Source organism: Oncorhynchus gorbuscha, unplaced genomic scaffold (genome assembly GCF_021184085.1).
Source record: "Oncorhynchus gorbuscha isolate QuinsamMale2020 ecotype Even-year unplaced genomic scaffold, OgorEven_v1.0 Un_scaffold_267:::fragment_2:::debris, whole genome shotgun sequence".
Lineage (NCBI taxonomy): Eukaryota > Metazoa > Chordata > Actinopteri > Salmoniformes > Salmonidae > Oncorhynchus > Oncorhynchus gorbuscha.
The window spans coordinates 96930-121226 of record NW_025745128.1 but is presented as its reverse complement, the minus strand read 5'-3'; the positions used below and the strand labels follow the sequence as shown (position 1 = coordinate 121226).

The 24297-nt window shown below is 43.2% G+C and overlaps 1 protein-coding gene across 1 annotated transcript; it reads right to left on the bottom strand.

Annotated features, from left to right (window-relative positions):
• Positions 1-575: 575 nt before the first annotated feature.
• Positions 576-23703, bottom strand: LOC124017527 (mitogen-activated protein kinase kinase kinase 7-like). The gene is made up of 15 exons (XM_046332740.1): positions 23367-23703; positions 23199-23293; positions 22684-22794; positions 22357-22422; positions 22079-22124; positions 19255-19393; positions 18856-18980; positions 18561-18689; positions 10509-10639; positions 4718-4805; positions 4401-4528; positions 2747-2897; positions 2519-2580; positions 2192-2307; positions 576-1872 (listed from the first exon to the last, which is right to left on the bottom strand). Exons 2-15 carry the CDS (start codon positions 23262-23264, stop codon positions 1701-1703), a joined length of 1530 nt encoding a protein of 509 aa, XP_046188696.1. The 5' UTR covers positions 23265-23293; positions 23367-23703; the 3' UTR covers positions 576-1700.
• Positions 23704-24297: the final 594 nt, after the last annotated feature.

Sequence of the window (24297 nt, the reverse complement as noted above, 5' to 3'; positions counted from 1 at the left end):
AAAATATAAACACAAATACTGAGTGGACTACGTGGTGGTGGTATTCTATGAGAAAATATATCGAAAACATCTAAGGCAGATAAGACTTGAGAAAGACCTCAAAATATAGGCTACATAAAATGACTAAAAACAAAGATCCTTTTGAAATATTGTCATTGCTTCTCAAGAGCCATTGCATATACATTGAGAGTACAAAACATTAGGAACACCTGCCCTTTCCATGGCGTAGACTGACCAGGTGAATCCAGGTGAAAGCTATGATCCCTTATTGTTGTCACCTGTTAAATCCACTTCAGTCAGTGTAGATGAAGGGGAGGAGACAGGTTAAAGAAGGATTTTTAAGCAGAAAAGACAATTGAGACATAGATTGTGTATGTTTGCCACTCAGAGGGTGAATGGGCAAGACAAAATATTTAAGTGCCATTGAACGGGGTATGGTAATAGGTGCCAGGTGCACCGGTTTGAGTGTGTCAAGAACTGCAACGCTGCTGAGTTCTTCACACTCAACAGTTTCCTGTGTATATTAAAAATGGTCCACCACCCAAAGGACATCCAGCCAACATTGGAATCAACATGGGCCAGCATCCCAGTGGAACACCTTCGACACCTTGTAGAGTCCATGCCCTGACAAAATGAGGCTGTTCTGAGGGGAAAAGGGTGTGCAATGCAATATTATGAAGGTGTTCCTAATGTTTTGTTTACTCTGTGTACGTAAAAAGGGAATACAGATATAAGAATGAGTATAAACATTTAAAAACACAACTTAGTCATCTATTTGTCATCTCCATACCAAGCTAGCTGTCACAGAGAGGTCAGAGTCAGACAGTGAAAACAAGCTGAGTCACTTCTTTTACAACCAGCACCTCTAGAACAGTCCTGGGGAGGGTATAGTGACAGTCATCTGCTACAAGACAGGAAACACCTCAAGTCATCTGAGGTGTTACTGCAAGTCACCCCCCTTCACATCATCAATCATTTTCTACAAAGCCTTTCTGATAATTCCTGGATGTCGAGCTATGGACAGAAGTTGCCCTTAGGCACAATGGTGAGGGGGAGGGGGGGGTACTAAACTGACCCAAGATCAGTCTCTAGGGGCAACTGCATTATCCTCTTGATGTCAATAGCTACAGTAGGAGATGACTTTACAGGGCCTCCAGACTTTCCTTGTTCAACTAGTCCAGTGTACCTCTGGCAGAATAGAATGACGTCTTTCCGAAAACATGCATGTAAATTAACTTAGCTGTTCTTAATAGGTCTTGCACAACATTTCGCAACATTGTTGTGCTGAACGCAGCTCTCGATTGAGACAGGTGGAGTATGTTGTTACTGTACAGCACATTGGGGAGCAAGAATCTGAGGGGAGACATGCTTTGTACAGTCCGCTGCTGACTGGATCAGTTGGGGATCTACAAAGCATTCATAATGACATGGCCTTTCGTTTTGGCCACTGATCCAGGAACAGCTTAAGAGCAACAGGGAAGAATTCACTAAATGGCCAGTCTCTTGGGCTGCTCATCTGACAACAGTTGATGAGAAATATGAAGCAGTCATCACAAATATGGCAGGTATATTTGGCTGCAAATCCCAAAACAGTTGAGGGTCTACAGAGGAGACCACACAAAATGGCCCCTTGACAGTCTATTTGGCTGCTGATGATCTGAGGACAGTTCTGGGGCAGCAAGCTCACATCAAGAGGTATTCTAACTCTTCTGTTGTTGCTGACTCTGAATCCGCTCCAGCTTGTTCTTACAGATGTGGAAGTAGGTGGAGAGGCTCTTGTTCTCGTCCAACAGTTTGTTGTGCTCCTGAACCAGACGGGAAGTATTTTGCTGCTCCCTTTCATCCTGGTCCAGCTCAGAGATTAACTCCTTCCTACACATCCCCACGACAAAGGGAGAGAGAACATGTTTAGCATTTAGGTAGCCTGCATTCACTGTCACTCTACAACTAATTACTACATACAGTAAAATACTACAATATTCTGTACAGGAAACAATGTTATTAGATTCAATTCTAATGAATGTATTCACGTTAAGAGTAACTGGTATCACAACAAATAGAAGTTAGCAAAACATATTCGACAGTAATTAATTAGACATAACACCAGATTACGGTGCCATCTTCGGTACAGTTTGTACATATTGGACAAACATCTTCTGCATAGGGAATACTGGGCTCATATGTGACTTACTTTCTCTGGGTGAGTAGGGCAATTTCAGTCTCCACTTTCAGGTACTCCTGGGCCATTCTGCAGTGCTGCTCAAACACAGCCATGGACTCGTTGGAGTTTGAGAATGGGGCCAGGGGCTAAACCCGACCCAGGAATACACACATTCTTATAATGAACAGTACTTGACTTTTTAAACAAATGTAATATTTCAAGGGGAGGACACATGAAATCCAAACAGGGCAGTGAGTAGGCTATGGAGATGTAAGAATGTAAAACATTGCTAGTTGGTTATCAGTATTAGGATTTAGTATCTGTCAGGACTGAGGATGAATGGAGAAAGAACAGTACCTGCAGCTGGTGATCTAGTGTCAGATAAGCCATGGGGATGGAGCTGTCCAAACCATTAATATCTGAGGACATAGAAAACATAATGGTGAGCATATACTGTATGTTGTATGGTACTGCCCCCTGGTGAACACTGTAGTGACAGTGTCAGATATTCAGTAGGTTCCATGCATATACAATCTTTGGTAAACTAGCTCTATTGTTTCAACCAATACTAAATAGGGCCCATACCTGTGGGACTGATAGGTGCTCTCAGCTCTGGCCCTGACTGGCCAGCACATTGCACTTTGACCTCAGTGGGGGCAGGGCTCTGGGTACGCTCAGGCAGGCTCTCCATACTAGGCCCTCTGGATAGGGGCAGGCTGTGGCGTAATGTTCCCCCCTGAGAAAGAACATGAACAGCATGAACATGGATGGGATGAGTTATTACTTTAGCTTTTGCGACAACTAAACTCAGCAAAAAAAGAAACGTCCCTTTTTCAGGAGCCTATCTTATAAAGATAATTTGTAAAAATCCAAATAACTTCACATATCTTCCTTGTAAAGGGTTTAAACACTGTTTCCCATGTTTGTTCAATGAACCATAAACAATTAATGAACATGCACCCGTGGAACGGTCGTTAAGATACTAACAGCTTTCAGACGGTAAGCAAATCAAGGTCACAGTTATGAAAACTTCTACTGACTCTGAAAAACACCAAAAGAAAGATGCCCAGGGTCCCTGCTCATATGCGTGAACGTGCCTTAGGCATGCTGCAAGGAGGCATGAGGACTGCAGATGTGGCCAGGGCAATAAATTGCAATGTCCGTAAGGTGAGACGTCTAAGACAATGCTACAGGGAGACAGGACGGACAGCTGATCGTCCTCGCAGTGGCAGACTACGTGTAACAACACCTGCACAGGATCAGTACATCCAAACATCACACCTGCGGGACAGGTACAGGATGGCAACAACAACTGCCCGAGTTACACCAGGAATGCACAATCTCTCCATCAGTGCTCAGACTGTCCGCAATAGGCTGAGAGAGGCTGGACTGAGGGCTTGTAGACCTGTTGTAAGGCAGGTCCTCACCAGACATCACCGGCAACAACGTCGCCCATGGGCACAAATCCACCGTCGCTGGACCAGACAGGACTGGCAAAAAGTGCTCTTCACTGACGAGTCACGGTTTGGTCTCACCAGGGGTGGTTGGCTTCGCGTTTATCGTCCAAAAAAATAGTGTTACACCGAGGCCTGTACTCTGGAGCGGGATTGATTTGGAGGTGGAGGGTCCATCATGGTCTGGGGCGGTGTATCACAGCATCTTCGGACTGAGCTTGTTGTCATTGCAGGCAATCTCAACTCTGTGCGTTACAGGGAAGACATCCTCCTCCCTCATGTGATACCCTTCCTGCAGGCTCATGCTGACATGACCCTCCAGCATGACAAAGCCACCAGCCATACTGCTCGTTCTGTGCGTGATTTCCTGCAAGAGAGGAATGTCAGTGTTCTGCCATGGCCAGCGAAGAGCCCAGATCTCAATCCCATTGAGCACGTCTGGGACCTGTTGGATTGGAGGGTGAGGGCTAGGGCCAAATGTCCGGGAACTTGCGAGTGCCTTGGTGAAAGATTGGGGAAACATCTCACAGCAAGAACTGGCAAATCTGGCGCAGTTCATGAGGAGATGCACTGCAGTACTTAATGCAGCTGGTGGCCTCACCAGATACTGACTATTACTTTTGATTTTGACCCCCCTTTGTTCAGGGACACATTATTCCATTTCTGTTTGTCACATGTCTGTGGAACTTGTTCAGTTTATGTCTCAGTTGTTGAATCTTATGTTCATTCAAATATTTACACATGTTAAGTTTGCTGAATATAAACGCAGTTGACAAATGCATCACCTTTAAAGGTTTGAACTGAAGTGGAAATTTTTCATTTTTCAGGGTGTCATCTCTCTCTTGACAGTTTGTTCCATGCTCCATGTTGCCTTCGGATCTGTAGCTGTTGATAGTGTTGTCTGCATTGGAACCTACAGAAGAGAAGATGGCTTTTTAAAATGTTTTTCCAGAAACTTCTGTAATAACAGCAACTTCTGAACTTCATTAATATGCATTTCCAAAGTTTTGACTCAATTTTATACAAGATATAGTGTTACTTGTCTCCAAATGTTTAGATAATCCATAAACTTTCAAAGCGTATCTAAATCTATGGAACTCACCTGTGCTTGTGGCTGATGAGGAGCCACTCCTGCTGTTGCTTGGACACTGGTGGGGGTACTGAAGAGGCTCATCAGACCCTGGGAAGTACTGCAGACACATGGGAGGAAGAGTGCAATGAACAATGCTTACAGGAAATGTATACTGAACAAAATATAAAAACTCAACATGCAATAATTTCCAAGATTTTACTGGGTTACAGTTCATATAAGGAAATCAGACAATTTTAATTAATTAATTGGGCCTTAATCTATGTGTTTAACTGGGAAAACAGATATGCATCTGTTGGTCACAGATACCTTTCTAAAAAATAAATAAAGTAGGGGTGTGGATCAGAAAACCAGTCTATCTGGTGTGACCACAGTTTCCTCATGCAGCACGACACGTCTCCTTCACATAGAGTTGTTCAGGCTGTTGATTGTGGCCTGTGGAATGTTGTCCCACTCCTCTTCAATGGCTGTGCGAAGATGCTGGATATTGACGGGAACTGGAATACGCTGTCATAGACGTCGATCCAGAGCATCCCAAAAATGTTCAATTGGCGACATGTCTGGTGAGTATGCAGGCCATGGAAGAACTGGGACATTTTAATCTTCCAAGAATTGTGTACAGATCCTAGCGACATGGGGCCGTGCATTATCATGCTGAAACAAGAGGTGATGGCGGCGGATGAATGGCACAACAATGGGCCTCAGGATCTCGTCATGGTATCTCTGCACATTCAAATTGCCATCGATAAAATGCAATTGTGTTCATTATTCATAGCTTATGCCGGTCCCAGACAATCCCGCAGGTGAATAAGCTGGATGTGGAGATCCTGGGCTGGCATGGTTACACTTGGTCTGCGGTTGTGAGGCCAGTTGGATTTACTGCCAAATTATTCAAAATAACGTTGGAGGCGGCTTATTGTAGAGAAATTAACATTCAATTCTCTGGCAAAAGCTCTGGTGTACATTCCTGCAGTTAGCATGCCAATTGCACACTCCCTCAAAACTTGAGACATCTGTGGGATTGTGTTGTGTGACAAAATTGCATATTTTAGAGGCCTTTTATCGTCCCCATCACAAGGTGCACATGTTTAATGATCATGCTGTTTAATCAGCTTCTTTATATGCCACACCTGTCAGGTGGATGGATTGGCAAAGGTGAACTGATCACCAACAGGGATGTAAACAAATGTGTGCACAAAATTTAAGAGAAAGAAGCTTTTGGTGCATATGGAATATTTCTGGGATCTTTTATTTCAGCTCATAAAATATGGGACCAACTCCTTCAATGTTGCATTTACAATTGAAGTCGGAAGTTTACATACACCGTAGCCAAATACATTTAAACTCAGTTTCACAATTCATGACATTTATTCCTAGTAAAAATTCCCTGTCTTAGGTCAGTTAGGATCACCACTTTATTTTAAGAATGTGAAATGTCAGATTAATAGTAGAGAGAATGATTTATTCATATTTTATTTATTTCATTACATTCCCAGTGGGTCAGAAGTTTACATACACTCAATTAGTATTTGGTAGCATTGCCTTTAAATTGTTTAACTTGAGTCAACGTTTCAGGTAGCCTTCCACAGGCTTCCCACAATAAGTGGGGTGAATTTTGGCCCATTCCTCCTGACAGAGCTGGTGTAAATGAGTCAGGTTTGTAGGCCTCCTTGCTAGCACACGCTTTTTCAGTTCTGCCCCCAAATATTCTATGGGATTGAAGTCAGGGCTTTGTGATGGCCAATGCAATACCTTGACTTTGTTGCCCTTAAGCCATTTTGCCACAACTTTGGAAGTATACTTGGGGTCATTGTCCATTTGGAAGACCCATTTGCAACCAAGCTTTAACTTCCTGACTGATGTCTTGAGATGTTGCTTCAATATATCCATATAATTTTCCTCCCTCATGATGCCATCTATTTTGTGAGGTGCACCAGTCCCTCCTGCAGCAAATCACCCACACAATATGATGCTGCCATCCCCGCACTTCACGGTTGGGAAAGTGTTCTTCGGGTTGCAAGCCTCCCCCTTTTCCTCCAAACATAACGATGGTCATTATGGACAAACAGTTCTATTTTTGTTTCATCAGACCAGAGGACATTTCTCCAAAAAGTACGATATTTGTCTCCATGTGCAGTTGCAAACTGTAGTCTGTATTTTTTATGGCGGTTTGGACCAGGGGCTTCTTCCTTACTGAGCGACCTTTCAGGTTATATCGATATAGAACTCGTTTTTACTGTGGATATAGATACTTTTGTACCTGTTTCCTCCAGCATCTTCACAAGGTCCTTTGCTGTTGTTCTGGTATTGATTTGTACTTTTCACACCAAAGTAGGTTCATCTCTAGAGATCTCCTTCCTGAGCGATATGACGGCTGCGTGGTCCCATGGTGTTTATATTTGCATACTATTGTTTGTACAGATGAACGTGGTACCTTCAGGTGTTTGGTAATTGCTCCCAAGGATGAACCAGACTTGTGGAGGTCTACAATTATTTTCTGAGGTCTTGGCTGATTTCTTTTGAGTTTCCCATGATGTCAAGCAAAGAGGCACTGAGTTTGAAGGTAGGCCTTGAAATACATCCACAGGTACACCTCTAATTGACTAAAATGATGTAAATTAGCCTATCAGAAGATTCTAAAGCCATGACATCATTTTCTTGGATTTTCCAAGCTGTTTAAAGGTACAGCCAACTTAGTGTATGCAAACTTCTGACCCACTGGAATTGTGATACAGTGAATTAAGTGAAATAATCTGTCTGTAAACAATTGTTGGAAAAATTACTTGTGTCATGCACGAAGTAAGTGTCCTAACCGACTTGCTAAAACTATAGTTTGTTAACAAGAAATTTGTGGAGTGGTTGAAAAACTAGTTTTAATGACTCCAACCTAAGTGTATGTAAACTTCTGACTTCAACTGTATATTTTTGTTCAATGTAGATATAAAATCAAACACTCAAACTGTGGAACAAAGACACAATTTCTTAATAACTAAGGGCCCGATTCAGACTTCGGTCAGAAATGTGTCATGTTTTGTCTTATATTGTCTTGTCATTTTGCTTTTCCTTCTGTTCGTTTTCCCCCTGCTGGTCTTTTTAGGTTTGTTCCCTTTTTTCTCTCTCCCTCCCTCTCTCTCTTCTCTCTATCGTTCCGTTCCTGCTCCCAGCTGTTCCTATTCCCCTAATCAATCATTTAGTCTTCCCACACCTGTTCCCTATCTTTTCCCCTGATTAGAGTCCCTATTTCTCCCCTTGTTTTCCGTTTCTGTCCTGTCGGATCCTTGTATATTGTTCACCGTGCTGTGTCTTTGTATCGCCCTGTCGTGTCGTGTTTCCCTCAGATGCTGCGTGGTGAGCAGGTGTCTGAGTCTGCTACGGTCAAGTGCCTTCCCGAGGCAACCTACAGTTTATGATCGAGTCTCCAGTCTGTTCTCGTCATTACGAGTGGAATTGTTTGTTATGCTTTATTTACCGCTCCGATTTGTCTAGGAGTATTGCATATTTCCTTTTCTGGATTAAAGACTCTGTTTTCGCCAAGTCGCTTTTGGGTCCTCATTCACCTGCATAACAAAATGTATGCGCCTTTTCAACACATTTTGAATGAAGCAATTCTCAGTATTTGTTATTCCGACTTAACCTTATGCAGGTGCGCAACACAATGTGCTCTGAATAAATGCAATTAAATCGCTGAAAAACCCTCCCACTTGCTGTACAACAGATTTCCTCAAGGACTTTATTACATTTATCTAAAGCCATCCCTTTAAATACAGTGCATCTTTCATAAGAATTTTCTCGACAGACTCAATATAATATATAGGGAGAACGGGTTCAGAACGTTAGGGATCAATTAAAGAAAGCCATCTATATACAGTGGCTTCAGAAAGTATTCACACCCCGTGACTTTTTCCACATTTTGTTGTGTTACAATTGTTATTTTTTGTCAGCGACCTACACAAATACTCTAATGCCAAACTGGAAGAAAAATTCTAACATTTGTAATTAAAAATACAAGAAATAAACACTAATATATCTTGATTGGATAAATATTCAACCCCCTGAGTCAATACGTGTTAGAATCACCGTTGACAGCGATTAAAACTGTGACTCTTTCTGTGTAAGGCTCTAAGCTCTTTCCAAACCTGGATTGTGTTGTGCAAAATTTGCCCATTATTCTTTTCAAAATTCTTTAAGCTCTGTCAAATTGGTCAGGGTGTAAGTTGGGGTGCGCAGTCGGTTTGTTTTTCTAGGTTGTTATATTTCTATGTGTTTGGCCTAGTATGGTTCTCAATCAGAGGCAGGTGTCGTTCGTTGTCTCTGATTGAGAATCATACTTAGATAGCCTGTTTTCCCCATTTTGGTTGTGGGTGTTTATTTTCTGTTCTGTGCTTTGTTGCACCGTTCAGGACTGTTCGTTTGTCGTGTATTGTTTTTTTGTTTCAGTATTCATTCTTTATTAAGTTACAATGAATACTTACCACACTGCACCATGGTCCTCTCTTTCTCCCGACGACAACCCTTACATTTATCCTGAAAACTCCCCAGTCCTTGACGATTACAAGCATACTCACAACATGATGCAGCTTGAAAATATAGTCGTACTCAGTAATGTGTTGTATTGGATTTGCCCCAAACATAACGCTTTTTTACCCATCTACCTATAGGTGCCCTTCTTTGTGAGGCATTGGAAAACCTCCCTGGTCTTTGTGCTTGAATTTGTGTTTGAAATCACTGCTCGACTGAGGGACCTTACCTTACAGTACGTGTGGGGAACAGAGATAACATAGTCTTTCTAAAATCATGTTAAACACTATTATTGTACACATTGCAACTTATTATGTGACTTGTCAGTCTTGTCAGAATGTCAGTCTTGCTATAACAAAGGGGTTGAATACTTATTGGCTCAATATGTTTCAGCTTTTCATTTGTAACTAATTGGTAAACATTTCGAAAAACATAATTGTGTGTAGGCCAGTGTCAAAACAATCTCAATTTAATCCATTTAAATTCAGGCTGTAACACAAAATGTGGAAAGTCAAGGGGTGTGAATACTGTCTGAAGGCACTGTATATGATACAAATGTTTTTTTTAAACTGAGAAAAGCCAGGGCATATAATTAAAACATTCTAGAGTGCATAAATCTACTTGGTAGGTTAGGCGCTAAATAAGCCTATAGTTTGGGTCTCCAAATCAAATTTCATCCCCTCAAATTACGAGGACATACAATAACAATTGTGAATAAAGGCACAGCTATTTACAGCCTACTTCACTGTGGATAAGGGTCCGAAATATATGTCTTGTTGAAATGACTTTCAGTTTGCTTCTATATGACTGGTTTTACATTCGTCTCCAGGAAAAATATTTTTAAACAATTGCCATTTGTAGGCCTAATTATAATCCCTTTCTCCAAAAGGATAACTAATTAACCAAGCTCTTATCAATTTATACATTTCAGTGCATGTAGAATGGTGTTATTTCTATTGGAAATAGTCCATACTTTTCTACTTGGAAACGACAGGTGCACGACCTTATTCACGATTTCCTGTAGACACACCTCTGCCACACCTACATTTCTATGACCTCCACCCCAAACAAATAGCTGGCTGTGTTTCCTCATACTTAAGTTCAAGGTCAGAATACTCAGAGAAAAGGGAATAAAGTTCCATTTCCGCATGTAACTTGGGTCTGAATTCCCCTCTAAGAGTGAAGTCTTGAAATTGCAGGTATTACTAACATATATGGGTTATTATTAGAGATGTGAGTGTAAAGTTCTGAGAACATGGGTCTGTGGGGTTTTCCAGTACTGCACCTTCATGAGGCTTGCCATGGTGTTTCTGACCTCCTCCATGGAGGGCCTCTGGGCAGGGTCTTTGTCCCAGCAGTGTGTCATCAGGCCCTCAATGGGCTCCGGGAGGTCCTTTATCAGGGGTGGGCGAGTACCTGAGAACACATACAGGAGACTAACGTGTCAGTGGGTAATGTCAGTCTAAAGTGGCTTCCTCTACTCACCTCCTTTCCGTCATTTAACAAATAGGTGAGGTTTTCTTCAAACTTACGCAATCGTTCAAAAGTTTGGGGTCACTTAGAAATGTCCTTGTTTTCCATGAAAATATACATAAAATGAGTGTCAAAATGAATAGAAAATATAGTGAAGATGTTGACAAGGTTATAAATAATGATTTTTAATTTAAATAATAATTGTGTCCTTCAAACTTTTCTTTCGTCAAAGAATCCTCCATTTGCAGAAATTACAGCCTTGCAGACCTTTTGCATTCTCGTTGTCAATTTGTTGAGGAAATCTGAAAAGATTTCACCCCATGCTTCCTGAAGCACCTCTCACAAGTTGGATTGGCTTGATGGGCACTTCTTACGTACCATACAATCAAACTCAATAGGGTTGAGATCCGGTGACTGTGCTGGCCACTCCATTATAGACAGAATACCAGCTGACTGCTTCTTCCCTAAATAGGTCTTGCATAGTTTGGAGCTGTGCTTTGGGTCATTGTTCTGTTGTAGGAGGAAATTAGCTCCAATTAAGCGCCATCCACAGGGTATGGCATGGCATTGTACGGTGTTGCATCGAATCCATAAATGCTGATGCTCCAGATACTCAACTAGTCTAAAGAAAGACAGTTTTGTTGCTTCTTTAATCAGAACAGTTTTCAGCTGTGCTAACATGTTGCAAAATAGTTTTCTAATGATCAATTAGCCTTTTAAAATGATACTGTGACAATACAGAGGCGGATGCAAGATGCAAGCAACGATGGTTTAATGAATACAATTTACATCAGCAACAGGACAGACAGACTGTACTCAGACGGAATCCGACCCAGGGACTAGGGCGCATCTTCCGGTTATAGCGTGCTGAGAAATCCAGGGGAGTGTGTCCGGATGGGAAGGAAGGAGCACAGCAGATAATCCACACAAGGGCGGCGAGAGATGAGCACTGACACACGACACAACCTCAGGGAAGTAACAACACAACCTCAGGGAAGTAACAACGATCTGACAACAAGAAACACTGGTTACAGAACATATAAAGGGAAGATAAATGGTTCCAGCTGGCGCAGACAATCAGGCCGAGATTGGGAACCACGCCCACACAAACACGGGAGAGAGAGAGAGGCAGTGGATTCATGAACCGTGACAATACCCCCCCCCCTTAGGAACGCCTCTTGGCGTTCCCAGGCGAATTTACCTGTCGATTGAAATCATCGATAAGGGAGTGATCCAGAATGTCCCTAGCAGGTACCCAACTTCTCTCCTCCGGGCCGTAACCCTCCCAGTCCACCAGGTACTGGAATCCGCGTCACCTCCTTCTAGAGTCCAAAATACGATTAACAGAAAAGGTGGGTTCCCCATCAACAAGTCGCGGCGGGGGAACCGGGACCGGCGGGTTAATGCGTGCCTGAAACACAGGTTTTATTTTAGACACATGAAAGGTAGGATGAATTCTCCTATATGCCGGAGGAAGCTTGAGCCGGACCGCCACCGGACTAATGATCCTGGTGACTCTGAACGGGCCGATAAATTTGGGGGCAAGCTTGTTCGAAACGGATCGGAGTGTAATGTTCTTAGTAGAAAGCCACACTCTTTGGCCAACGACGTATACCGGAGGCTTCGACCGGTGGCGATCGGCCTTAGCCTTGGTGCGCGCCCCACCCGGAGAAGAGTCTCACGGGCTCTGCTCCATGCGTGACGGCACCTCTGGATGAAAGCGTGAGCGGAGGGAACAGTGACCTCGGACTCCGTACTGGGAAAGATAGGTGGCTGGTAACCTAAACTACACTCAAACGGAGAGAGACCCGTGGCTGCCACTGGCAACGAATTGTGAGCGTACTCAACCATAGAGAGTTGTTGACTCCAGGAAGAGGGATTCTTAGAAACCAAACATCGCAACACTCTCTCCAAATCTTGGTTGGCCCTCTCCGTTTGACCGTTGCTCTGGGGATGAAACCCTGAAGACAGGCTGACACTCGCTCCCAGTAACCTACAAAACTCTTGCCAAAACTTGGACACAAATTGGGGCCCCTGTCAGAAACTACGTCCATCGGCAGGCCATGTAAGCGAAAGACGTGATCCACGACAGTTACCGCTGTCTCCTTGGCAGATGGTAATTTAGGCAAGGGAATAAAATGAGCCGCCTTCGAGAACCGGTCCACCACGGTCAAAACAACTGTCTTGCCCTGGGAGGGTGGAAGGCCGGTAACAAAATCTAGCGCGATGTGGGACCAGGGTCTCGAAGGGACCGACAGCGGTTGGAGTAACCCATCTGGGGGTCGATTAGAAGTCTTCCCAGTGGCACAAACCGAGCAAGCCAAGACGAAACTGTGAATGTCACGAGCCATCAGTGGCCACCAAAAGCGTTGCTTAACCAAAAAGCTAGTGCGGCTGACTCCTGGATGACACGCTACGTTGGAGCAATGCCCCCACCGAATAACATCGGACCGACACCCCTCCGGCACAAACAACCGATTAGGCGGGCAACCGGGCGGAGGCGTTACCCCTTCTAAAGCCGTTTTGACCCTCGATTCAACCTCCAATGTGAGTGTGGAGACTACTAGGGTCCCGGGTAGGATGCACTCGGGAGTGGATGGGCGTTCGGAATGGTCAAAAATGCGAGAAAGGGAATCGGGTTTGACATTCTTGGAACCCGGGCGATACGAGAGAGAGAAGTCAAAACGTCCGAAAAAGAGTGCCCACCGCGCCTGCCTGGAGTTGAGTCGCTTGGCGGTTCTGATATATTCCAAATTCTTGTGATCGGTCCAAACTATAAAAGGTACCCCCGACCCCTCTAACCAATGGCGCCACTCCTCCAGTGCTAACTTCACTGCCAACAACTCTCTGTTGCCAATGTCATAGTTGCGTTCCGCAGATGATAACCAATGGGAAAGGAACGCGCAAGGGTGCATCTTGTCGTCAGAAGAGGAACGTTGGGAAAGTACCGCACCTACCCCCACCTCTGAAGCGTCCACCTCCACCACGAACTGACGCGAGGGATCGGGAGCTATGAGGATGGGAGCCGAAACAAAGCGGCTCTTGAGTTTGGCGAATGCAGCCTCAGCTGTATCGGACCACCTGAACGTCACTCTGGGGGAGGTTAAGGCGGTAAGAGGAGCGACTATCTGACTAAAGTTGCGAACGAAACGCCGGTAGAAATTGGCGAATCCCAGAAACCTCTGTAGGGCCTTACGGGAATCTGGGCTAGGCCAATCCACCACAGCCTTAACCTTGTCAGGATCCATGCGAATACATTCAGTCGAGACGATGTAACCTAGGAATGGAACGGATTGTGCATGAAAAATGCATTTCTCCGCCTTGACAAAAAGTCCATTCTCCAACAACCTCTGAAGCACTCGTCTGACGTGATGAACGTGTTCCTGGAGAGAATTAAAAAAAATCAGTATGTCATCCAGGTAAACATATATGAACTCAATCATATCTCTCAGCACGTCATTGACGGGTGCCTGGAAAACCGCTGGGGAGTTGGATGGCCCTAAAGGCATGAGCAAATATTCGAAGTGCCCTCTGGGGGTGTTAAACGCGGTCTTCCATTCGCCCCCCCCCCTTATGCGAACCAAATGATATGCATTACGTAAATCCAACTTAGTGAACACGGATGCTCCCTGTAACCTTTCAAAGGCTGAGGACATCAACGATAAGGGATAGGTATTCTTCACTGTGATGTTATTCAACCCACGGTAATCAACGCAAGGACGCATAGATCCGTCCTTCTTCCCCACAAAGAAGAACCCCGCCCCCGCTGGAGAAGAGGAAGGACGAATGAATCCAGATGCCAGAGAATCAGAGATGTATCTCTCCATAGCCTCCCTCTCCGGAACAGAGAGTGAATATAACTTGCCTTTAGGCGGAGACTCACCTGGCAATAATTCTATTGCACAGTCATAGGGACGATGCGGAGGAAGAGAAGCAGCACGGGACTTACTGAACACCTCCTTCAGGTCAAGGTATTCAACGGGCACGTTAGACAAATCCACTGCCTCCTCTAGAAACACAGAATCAGACACAGACGAACAAGCAGACACTAAACAGGACTCAAGACACTTGTTACTCCACATGGATATAGATTTATGAACCCAGTCAACTCTGGGGTTGTGTTGGGTGAGCCAAGGGTGGCCCGGGAAGTAATGGTGCAAGGGGTGAGTCCATGAGTAGAAATGATAGTGTCTCAGTGTGATTGCCAGAAGTGATGAGTGTGATAGGTTCAGTGGTGTGAGAAATGTTGGGGAGTTCTCGACCATTGAGAGCGTTGACGGATATCTTGTGCGTGAGTGAGTTGATAGGAATCTGGAGTTTGTGAGCGAGCTTGGTGTCCATGAAATTACCCTCTGCTCCTGAGTCCAGTAAGGCTTGGGTGTCATGCGTGTGGGTGGCCCATCTTAGTCTTACCGGGAGGAGAGTAGATGATGAGGTCTTCTCTGTGGTGACACCACCCGATAGTAGCCTCATGCTTACTACCGGGCCTGATCTTTTACCGGGCAGGAGTGGATAAAATGGCCCGCTCTACCACAGTAGAGACAGAGTCCTTGGGATCTCCGCCTCTCCCTCTCTTCCCGAGAGAGGCGAGCTCTCCCCAGCTGCATGGGTTCGTGAGCGGAGGCTGAACTGGCCGTGTTCCCGCCGCTGGCATGCCAGCCCTCCGTGTCGTTATACGGTCTGTTAGGGCATGCTCGGCGGCCAATACGACTCAGACGAGCGTCGACCCTCAAGGCTAGTTCCACTAGTCCATTTAAACTCCTGGGAAGGTCCAGAACATAAATCTCCTTCTGGATCCGGTCCTCCAGCCCATGCAGGAACATGTCCCACTGCGCCTCCTCGTTCCACTGACACTCTGCGGCCAGAGTGCGGAATTGGATGGAGTATTCCGATACGGAACGGTCTCCTTTGGCGAAGGTCAGCGAGTAGTCTGGCCGCCTCTCTACCCGCCACGGCCCGATCGAAAACCCTTCTCATCTCCTCGGAGAGTGTCTGGAAAGAGGTGCAGCATGGGTCCTGGTTCGCCCACACCGCCGTTCCCCAAAGAGCCGCTTTGCCTGATAGCAGTGTGAGTACGAATGCTACCTTAGACTGTTCACGGTTGAAGGTCCGTGGATGCAACGATAAATGCATGGAACATCTCGTAAGAAAAGCTCTGCAATAGTCAGGATCACCTGAATAACCCTCTGGTGTCGGTAGCCGTGGCTCTAGCTGGGAATCCGGCACTGGCGGGGCGGGTTGAACTGCCGGTGTAGGTGGCGCAGCGGAACCCCTCAGATGTTGTAATTACATTTACATTTAAGTCATTTAGCAGACGCTCTTATCCAGAGCGACTTACAAATTGGTGCATTCACCTTATGACATCCAGTGGAACAGCCACTTTACAATAGTGCATCCAAATATTTTAAGGGGGGGGGGGGTGAGAAGGATTACTTTATCCTATCCTAGGTATTCCTTAAAGAGGTGGGGTTTCAGGTGTCTCCGGAAGGTGGTGATTGACTCCGCTGTCCTGGCGTCGTGAGGGAGTTTGTTCCACCATTGGGGAGCCAGAGCAGCGAACAGTTTTGACTGGGCTGAGCGGGAACTGTACTTCCTCAGTGGTAGGGAGGCGAGCAGGCCAGAGGTGGATGAACGCAGTGCCCTTATTTGGGTGTAGGGCCTGTTCAGAGCCTGGAGGTACGGAGGTGCCGTTCCCCTCACAGCTCCGTAGGCAAGCACCATGGTCTTGTAGCGGATGCGAGCTTCAACTGGAAGCCAGTGGAGAGAGCGGAGGAGCGGGGTGACGTGAGAGAACTTGGGAAGGTTGAACACTAGACGGGCTGCGGCGTTCTGGATGAGTTGTAGGGGTTTAATGGCACAGGCAGAGAGCCCAGCCAACAGCGAGTTGCAGTAATCCAGACGGGAGATGACAAGTGCCTGGATTAGGACCTGCGCCGCTTCCTGTGTGAGGCAGGGTCGTACTCTGCGGATGTTGTAGAGCATGAACCTACAGGAACGGGCCACCGCCTTGATGTTAGTTGAGAACGACAGGGTGTTGTCCAGGATCACGCCAAGGTTCTTAGCGCTCTGGGAGGAGGACACAATGGAGTTGTCAACCGGGATGGCGAGATCATGGAACGGGCAGTCCTTCCCTGGGAGGAAGAGCAGCTCCGTCTTGCCGAAGTTCAGCTTGAGGTGGTGATCAGTCATCCACACTGATATGTCTGCCAGACATGCAGAGATGCGATTCGCCACCTGGTCATCAGAAGGGGGAAAGTTGGGTAATTGTTGGGTCAGCTGGGATACCTGCGTCGTAATGGCTTGTACTGCCCGACCTGTGCTGGAGACGTTCTCCTCTTGTTGATCCATTCTCGTGATACTGCGGGAAATGAATTCCGTCAGACTCGTTGAACTCGCTGCATCCATGGTCTGGTCAGATCGTTCTGTGACAATACAGAGGCGGATGCAAGATGCAAGCAACGATGGTTTAATAAATACAATTTACATCAGCAACAGGACAGACAGACTGTACTCAGACGGAATCCGACCCAGGGACTAGGGCGCATCTTCCGGTGATAGCGTGCTGAGAAATCCAGGGGAGTGTGTCCGGATGGGAAGGAAGGAGCACAGCAGATAATCCACACAAGGGCGGCGAGAGATGAGCACTGACACACGACACAACCTCAGGGAAGTAACAACACAACCTCAGGGAAGTAACAACACAACCTCAGGGAAGTAACAACGATCTGACAACAAGAAACACTGGTTACAGAACATATAAAGGGAAGATAAGTGGTTCCAGCTGGCGCAGACAATCAGGCCGAGATTGGGAACCACGCCCACACAAACACGAGAGAGAGAGAGAAAGAGAAAGAGAGAGGGAGGCAGTGGATTCATGAACCGTGACAGATACACTTGGATTAGCTAACACAATGTGCAATTGGAACACAGGAGTGATGGTTGCTGATAATAAACTCTGTACACCTATGTAGATATCCCATTAAAAATAATCAGCCGTTTCCATATAATATAATATTCATTTACAACATTAACAATGTCTACACTGTATTTCTGATCAATGTTATGTTATTTTAATGGACAACAAATTTGTGACCCCAAACTTTTGAACGGTAGTGTATATTCCACCTCACTACACAGAGTACCAGTCAAAAGTTTGGACATACCTACTCATTCAAGGGTTTTTCCTTCTACATTGTAGAATAGTAGTGAAGACATAAAAACTATGAAATAACACATATAGAATCATGTAGGAACCAAAGAAGTTCCCTTTTTTAAAGTTATTTACATTTTCCGGATTGACTGACCTTCATGTCTTAAAGTAATGATGGACTGTCGTTTCTATTTGCTTATTTGAGCTGTTCTTGCCATAATATGGACTTGGTCTTGGTCTTTTACTATTTGGTAAAAGACTATGATATTTCACCAAATAGGGCTATCTTCTGTATACCACCCCTATCTTGTCACAACACAACTGATTGGCTCAAGCGCCTTAAGAAGGAAAGAAATTCCACACCTGTTAATTGAAATGCATTCCAGGTGACTACCTCATGAAGCTGGTTGAGAGAATGCCAAGAGTGTGCAAAGCTGTCATCAAGGCAAAGGGTGGCTACTTTAATGAATCTCAAATATAAAATATATTTGATTTAACACTATTTTTGGTTACTACATGATTCCATATGTGTTATTTCATAGTTTTGATGTCTTCACTATTATTTTACAATGTAGAAAATTGTAAACAATAAAGAAAAACCCTTGAATGAGTAGGTGTGTCCAAACTTTTGACTGGTGCTGTACATTTTTCTCTTTATTCCTCTGTGTGTGTGTATGTACGTAACTAAGAGTCTATGGCTCTGTGACCTCACACCTCTGTGCACGGCCCACATGATGCAGAAGGCCGATCCTCCGATCTCGTCAAAGGGCTTCCTGCGAGTGATCACCTCCCACAGGATGATACCCCAGCTGAACACATCACACTTTTCACTGTAGTTACTGCCTGGACAACAGAGTCACAGAGAGAGATATAGGTGAGTGAAGGAATACAGGTTAAACTGAGACCCTAGATTGTTCTATTGGTGACACAGAGAGAATTGGTGCTCAGACCATTTTAGTCTTTTGCTTTTGAATGAGGGGAGGAAAGTGCCTTGCTATAGGATACATGCCTTCAAACACTTCTGGTGCCATCCAGGCTGCGCTTCCTTTGTTGTTGGTCATGTGTGTCTGAATGTCACAGGCTGTCCCAAAGTCACAGATCTTCAACACTGTGCCCCCCTGTACAAGTAGTAGACTGAAACAAATGTCTATGGTTTAGGTTCAGAGAGTGCAACAACTTCATTAAATATGTAAGTACTGTAAACAGACTTGTGTTCATGAAATTCTGGTAACTTTCCCACAATTTCCCCATTTTCCAGAAATCCTGGTTGAAGGATTCCCAAAGTTCCTGCTTATTGTCCCGTACTTCCAGGAATATTCAGGAAAACTGGGAACATTTGGGAAACTTTCCAGAATTTTGTAACCCTAAAACAGACAGTTTAGGAACAGCACACACAAAAGGGTCATACTTGGGTGGTTTGAGGTCTCTGTGAATGAGGGCCTTGGGTTTCATGCCATGGAGATAGGAGACCCCCTGAGCACACTGCAGACACCAGCTCATAGCATGGGATGCACTGTACTGGGGCAGTGGCTCAGCTCCATGCAGCACTGGGAATGGACAGACACAACACAGTCAAAAAAATATGTATGTATTCTGTCTTATTTATGACACTTTTTGGGCCAATTATGGTTTTCAATAAAGGACAAAAAGAAAAACAAGTTCCCTACCTTCTCCCCCTTCCACTTGCCTCCTCCATTTTTGTAGTACTGCTTTTATCAGTTGGTTGTAATTTTGGACAGAGTAAACATTCCCATATATGTTTGTTAGCTGCACATGTGGCATAACTACACCGTATTTTTGAATTTAACCACATTATTTATTGGAATATTTGTTCTGTCTTTTCTGGAGGATAAAACTGAAATTGCAACCAGCTTTGTATGGCTTGTTTTGGAAAGGGCGATATTTTCAAAGAGGGTCCATTTTCATTGAACTGAAAGTGAGAGGTTGTAATCTGGATAAATGGAAAAATGCTATTTTTGAACAAGGGATGAGCCATTCTTACTAATCTACTGGAGATCCAGTTTGGGTTTAAGTATAACTTCTGTAATACTGATCATTTTAGTGAGAGGTTTAATGCTTCAATATTTAATAATTTTAGCCCCCACCAAACTCATATTCATTATATAAATATGCACGTTTAATTTTGTCTGGCTTGCCATTCCAAATAAAGTGAAATCATTTTTGTTAAAATAATTTAAAAGACAAATCGTTTGGCATAGGCAGGGCCAATAGAAAATAGGAAGTGGTGTAAAGTACTCAAGTAAAAGTACTTGAAAGTACTACTTAAGTTGTTTTTTGAGGAATCTGTGCTTTACTTTACTATTTATATTTTTGACAACTTTTACTTCACTACATTCCTAAAGAAAATAATGTACAGGTAATTGATGCAGGTACTGGTTTGGGTGTTTACTTTACTTTCTATACCGGTATTTGTATGTTTGGTTTGTTAAATGTGATACGCCGTGTGTAATGTCCATTTTTATAGTTTACTTCTCATCTCTCTCCATCCATGCCACTTTCCACACAGACCAAGCCACGCCCCCTGTCACTCAAGGAGCGCATTTGATGTTCCTCAACCACGACACTTTCGTTCAGTCTGCATGGTCAATGCAGCACATACAACAATGTTGACAACAATGCTGTTTTCACTTTTCTTCTTAATATAAATCCACTATCGTTCTATAATGACACTATTAGTTTGTGTTTCTTACATCAGCAAACAGCTAGTTTGTCTTTTCTTAGCAAGTTGCCCTAAATCTTGTGAGATGCTAATTGTTAGCCGCTAATGCTAATAGCTAGCTAATAAATGTACTAAGAGCAAACGTAACTAGCTAATAGAGACTGATTACCAACGATGTTGTGTACCTAAATCAGCATGTTGTTTGTGCAACAGTATATTCTATATCAAAGAGAAATATGCAAAGCAATATTATATTTTAGCAACATGAAGTAGCTAAGAGAAACCATGCACTGTAGCCAAAACCTTTAGGGTCCCATAGAAAACACTTATCAACAATTTAGTTCCTACCCTGTCGCAATAACTCCTCCCTGGCATTTTAATTTGTTGTCATCTCAAATAACACGTTATTCAAAGTGCCCACTATTATATTATAACTGTAGAATTAGAATAGTCATATTTCCATGATTCCAACAGTTTTGCTCTAATTGGCAAGTCAAATCGCAATTGCAACATTTGGTTAAAAATAAGTCCTATATGATTTGCCCATATCAAGCAGTGTGGAAATTCTCTCAATTGAACAGTGGTGTAAAGTACTTGAGTAAAAATACTTTCAAGTACTACTTAAGTCGTTTTTTTGTATCTATACCATTTTTTTTTACTTCACTACATTCCTAAAGAAAATACTGTACTTTTTACTCCATGCATTTTCCCTGACACCCAAAAGTACTTGTTACATATTGAATGCTGAGCAGGGCAGGAAAATGGTCCAATTTACGCACTTGTACTGCCTCTGATCTGGAGGACTCACTAAACACAAATGCTTCGTTTGTAAATTATGTCTGAGTGTTGGAGTGTGCCCCTGGCTATCCGTAAATAAAAAATGGTGACATCTGGTTTGCTTAATATAAGGAATTTGAAATGATTTCTACTTTTACTTTTGATACTTAAGTACATTTTAGCAAATACATTTACTTTTGATACTTAAGTATATTTAAAACCAAATACTTTTAAACTTTTACTCAAGTAGTATTTTACTGGGTGACTTTCACTTTTACTTGAGTAATTTCCAATTAACGTATCTTTACTTTTACTCAAGTATGACAATTGGGCACTTTTTCCACCACTGTAAATAGGTAAACTGGGATATGACTAAAGAATTTAATAATTTTTCCACAAATAGGTATTTACCATTCCATGGTAGCAAGATCTTATCTATTTTTGCTAACTTTCTGTTAAAATGCGTTGCAGCTCCTTTATTTCTTTAGGGATATGAATACTGATTGTGTCCACATCCCCATCAGACAATTTTATTGGTAAACTACACGGTAATGTAAAAGTTGCATTTAAAAAAAAATCCAATATGTAATATGGTTCACTTAGGTGAGGTTGTGGAGGGATCCAGATTGCAGATTTAAGAGGACGTTTGAGTCGTCAGCATACAATGACACCCCTATGTATTATTGTTGGATCTGATATATTTTAATAGCTAACATTTTGATGGCCATAATAAATAGATATGTCGTCAGTGGAGAGTTAAAGAGTAATTTCTTACCGTTGTATAAAGAGCCACCTTCAGCGTATTCCATAACAAGACAGACCTGTGTGTGAATGTTTCAATCATTGTGATCAAAAGGGGAAAACACTTACACTAGGCATACTGTATGGGATTGCAAATCTGGTGTCAAATTAATGTAGACAAAAAAGTGTAGACCTAATAAATGAATAATAACTACTAATAATAACAACTAATAAAGGAATAATGACACTACAGTATATCGTTGAACACCAGGCAAATCATACTAAGAAGACAACTTTCCTGAATGTACTTACTGGATTATGACATGAACCATAGAGCTTGACAATATTTGGGTGATTTACTCTGGAAAGCTGGCGGAGCTGAATGAAGAAGAGACATGGATAAGTGAAATGGACCTCACCATCTAAACACGCACGCACATTTCCTTTCCATTGTAATTGGATATCATTTGACTGCTGCTACCTAACATAAAATGTGTCAATAAATGTTAGTGGTATTTTTTTAAAGGATGGATATTATTGTGATAACAAGACAAACGCATTTCAACAATACACTATACCCAAAACCAGGCTTACACACACAGAAAAAAAGTGATTTTTCAGGCAAGGATGTTCCTGTACCTCTACTACAAAAGCTTTCCTCTCAGATTCACTCTCTATGGTCTTGATGGCCACATCTTTGCCTTTCCATTTGGCCTTGAAGACAACTCCAAATGTTCCTCTGCCAACAACCTGGAGAAACAAATGTCACACATCCATAAAACACTGCAACTCTAGTCCAGTAGCATGTTTTCAAGGAAGACCTTGCATTTTCATTTCTGTTTCCCTTCTGCGAGTCTTGGACAGACAGGCTCCCCTCTAGGCTATAATTTGACATGTTTCAGAGTGGTGGTCTGTCTCGTTCTTTTCTGTAGTCTACAAATCATTCTTGATACTGTAGCTGGTGTTTTGAAATAGGTTTCTTGGCTCCATAGTTGAAATGGGCATTCAGAAGTTACATGGATGAACACAAAACTAAACTTCTCTACTATTCAACTAGGCTAGCTAGTGTGATTTCTCTCACCCCTGCCTGTCTTCATTTTCTCACTCATTGAAGGCTGATGGTTTGGTATGTATAGCTATCATACGACACTTACCTCTTCAACTTCTATATCCTCATATTCTATCTCTTCAAATGGATACCCAGGAGGTGTCTCAAGCATCTTGACGGCTTTAGACTCCTTACAATAAGCTAGAAAACAACAACCTAGTTATTTCATGTCATAACCCCTCCGTAATCGTTTCCATTCGCTGTTGAAACATACATCAGAACAGGAAGTATGAGTTGGTTGTCCGTTCCTAGACCAAGCCGCTGTTTCGAACACTCAGGACGAAGAGTTACATTTTATTAAAAGTGATAAACTATGAACAGCTGTTTATCAGCATTATGTCTGAGTAAGTTTGTTACAACCGAAGTGGAAAACCCAATGGAGTGAATAGCAAATTAGTACGAGTTTTATAGGTTTAATGTCAGAGAAGAGTCCAAACAAATGCCGTTTGTTCCATGGTTTGCGCAGTGAATGTTCCCAGCCTTGGGGTGCATTCAAGAACAGTAAACTCTTACATATTATCAACAGTCGGTGCGGAACTCTCAAAATACATCCCAGGCTCAACCCCAGATTGAAAAGAGGAGCACCTCCAACAAAGATCTGATAGATATAACATATTATTATTGGAGTGCGTGAGCGTATTTATTGGGTTGTCAACCTTTGCTGATCTTAAACAAAGCTCACTTTTATTGTTGCATTTGCCTTCCTGGGCGATAGAGGGCGACATACACGAGAGCGCCTCTGAATATACGTGCCTGTTTTTTTTCATGGTTAGCGATGTGTCAAAGTACGTGTCATACCGCTGAGAAGTGACCAAGAATAAGCAAGACCTAGCAATAAATAACGACGTGACCTCGGCGATTTCGATTCAAAATAAAAGTTCCGGGAAATGGCGATATGAAATTATACAAATGGTCGGAATTCGTAAAATGTTATTAGGAAATGTTAGCAGACTGATCACAACAGGTCAAAAGTTAATGGCTTTAAAAGAACACATAATAGCATTAAAATGAATGATTACTAGATAGTTATTATGGTAACATAATAACTATCTGGGGGGGATTAAAAGCCAATTGGAAGCTGGGGAGGATTAGGTGACCATGATGTTATGAGGGCCAGACAAAAAGTATGTATAATGCAACTATTA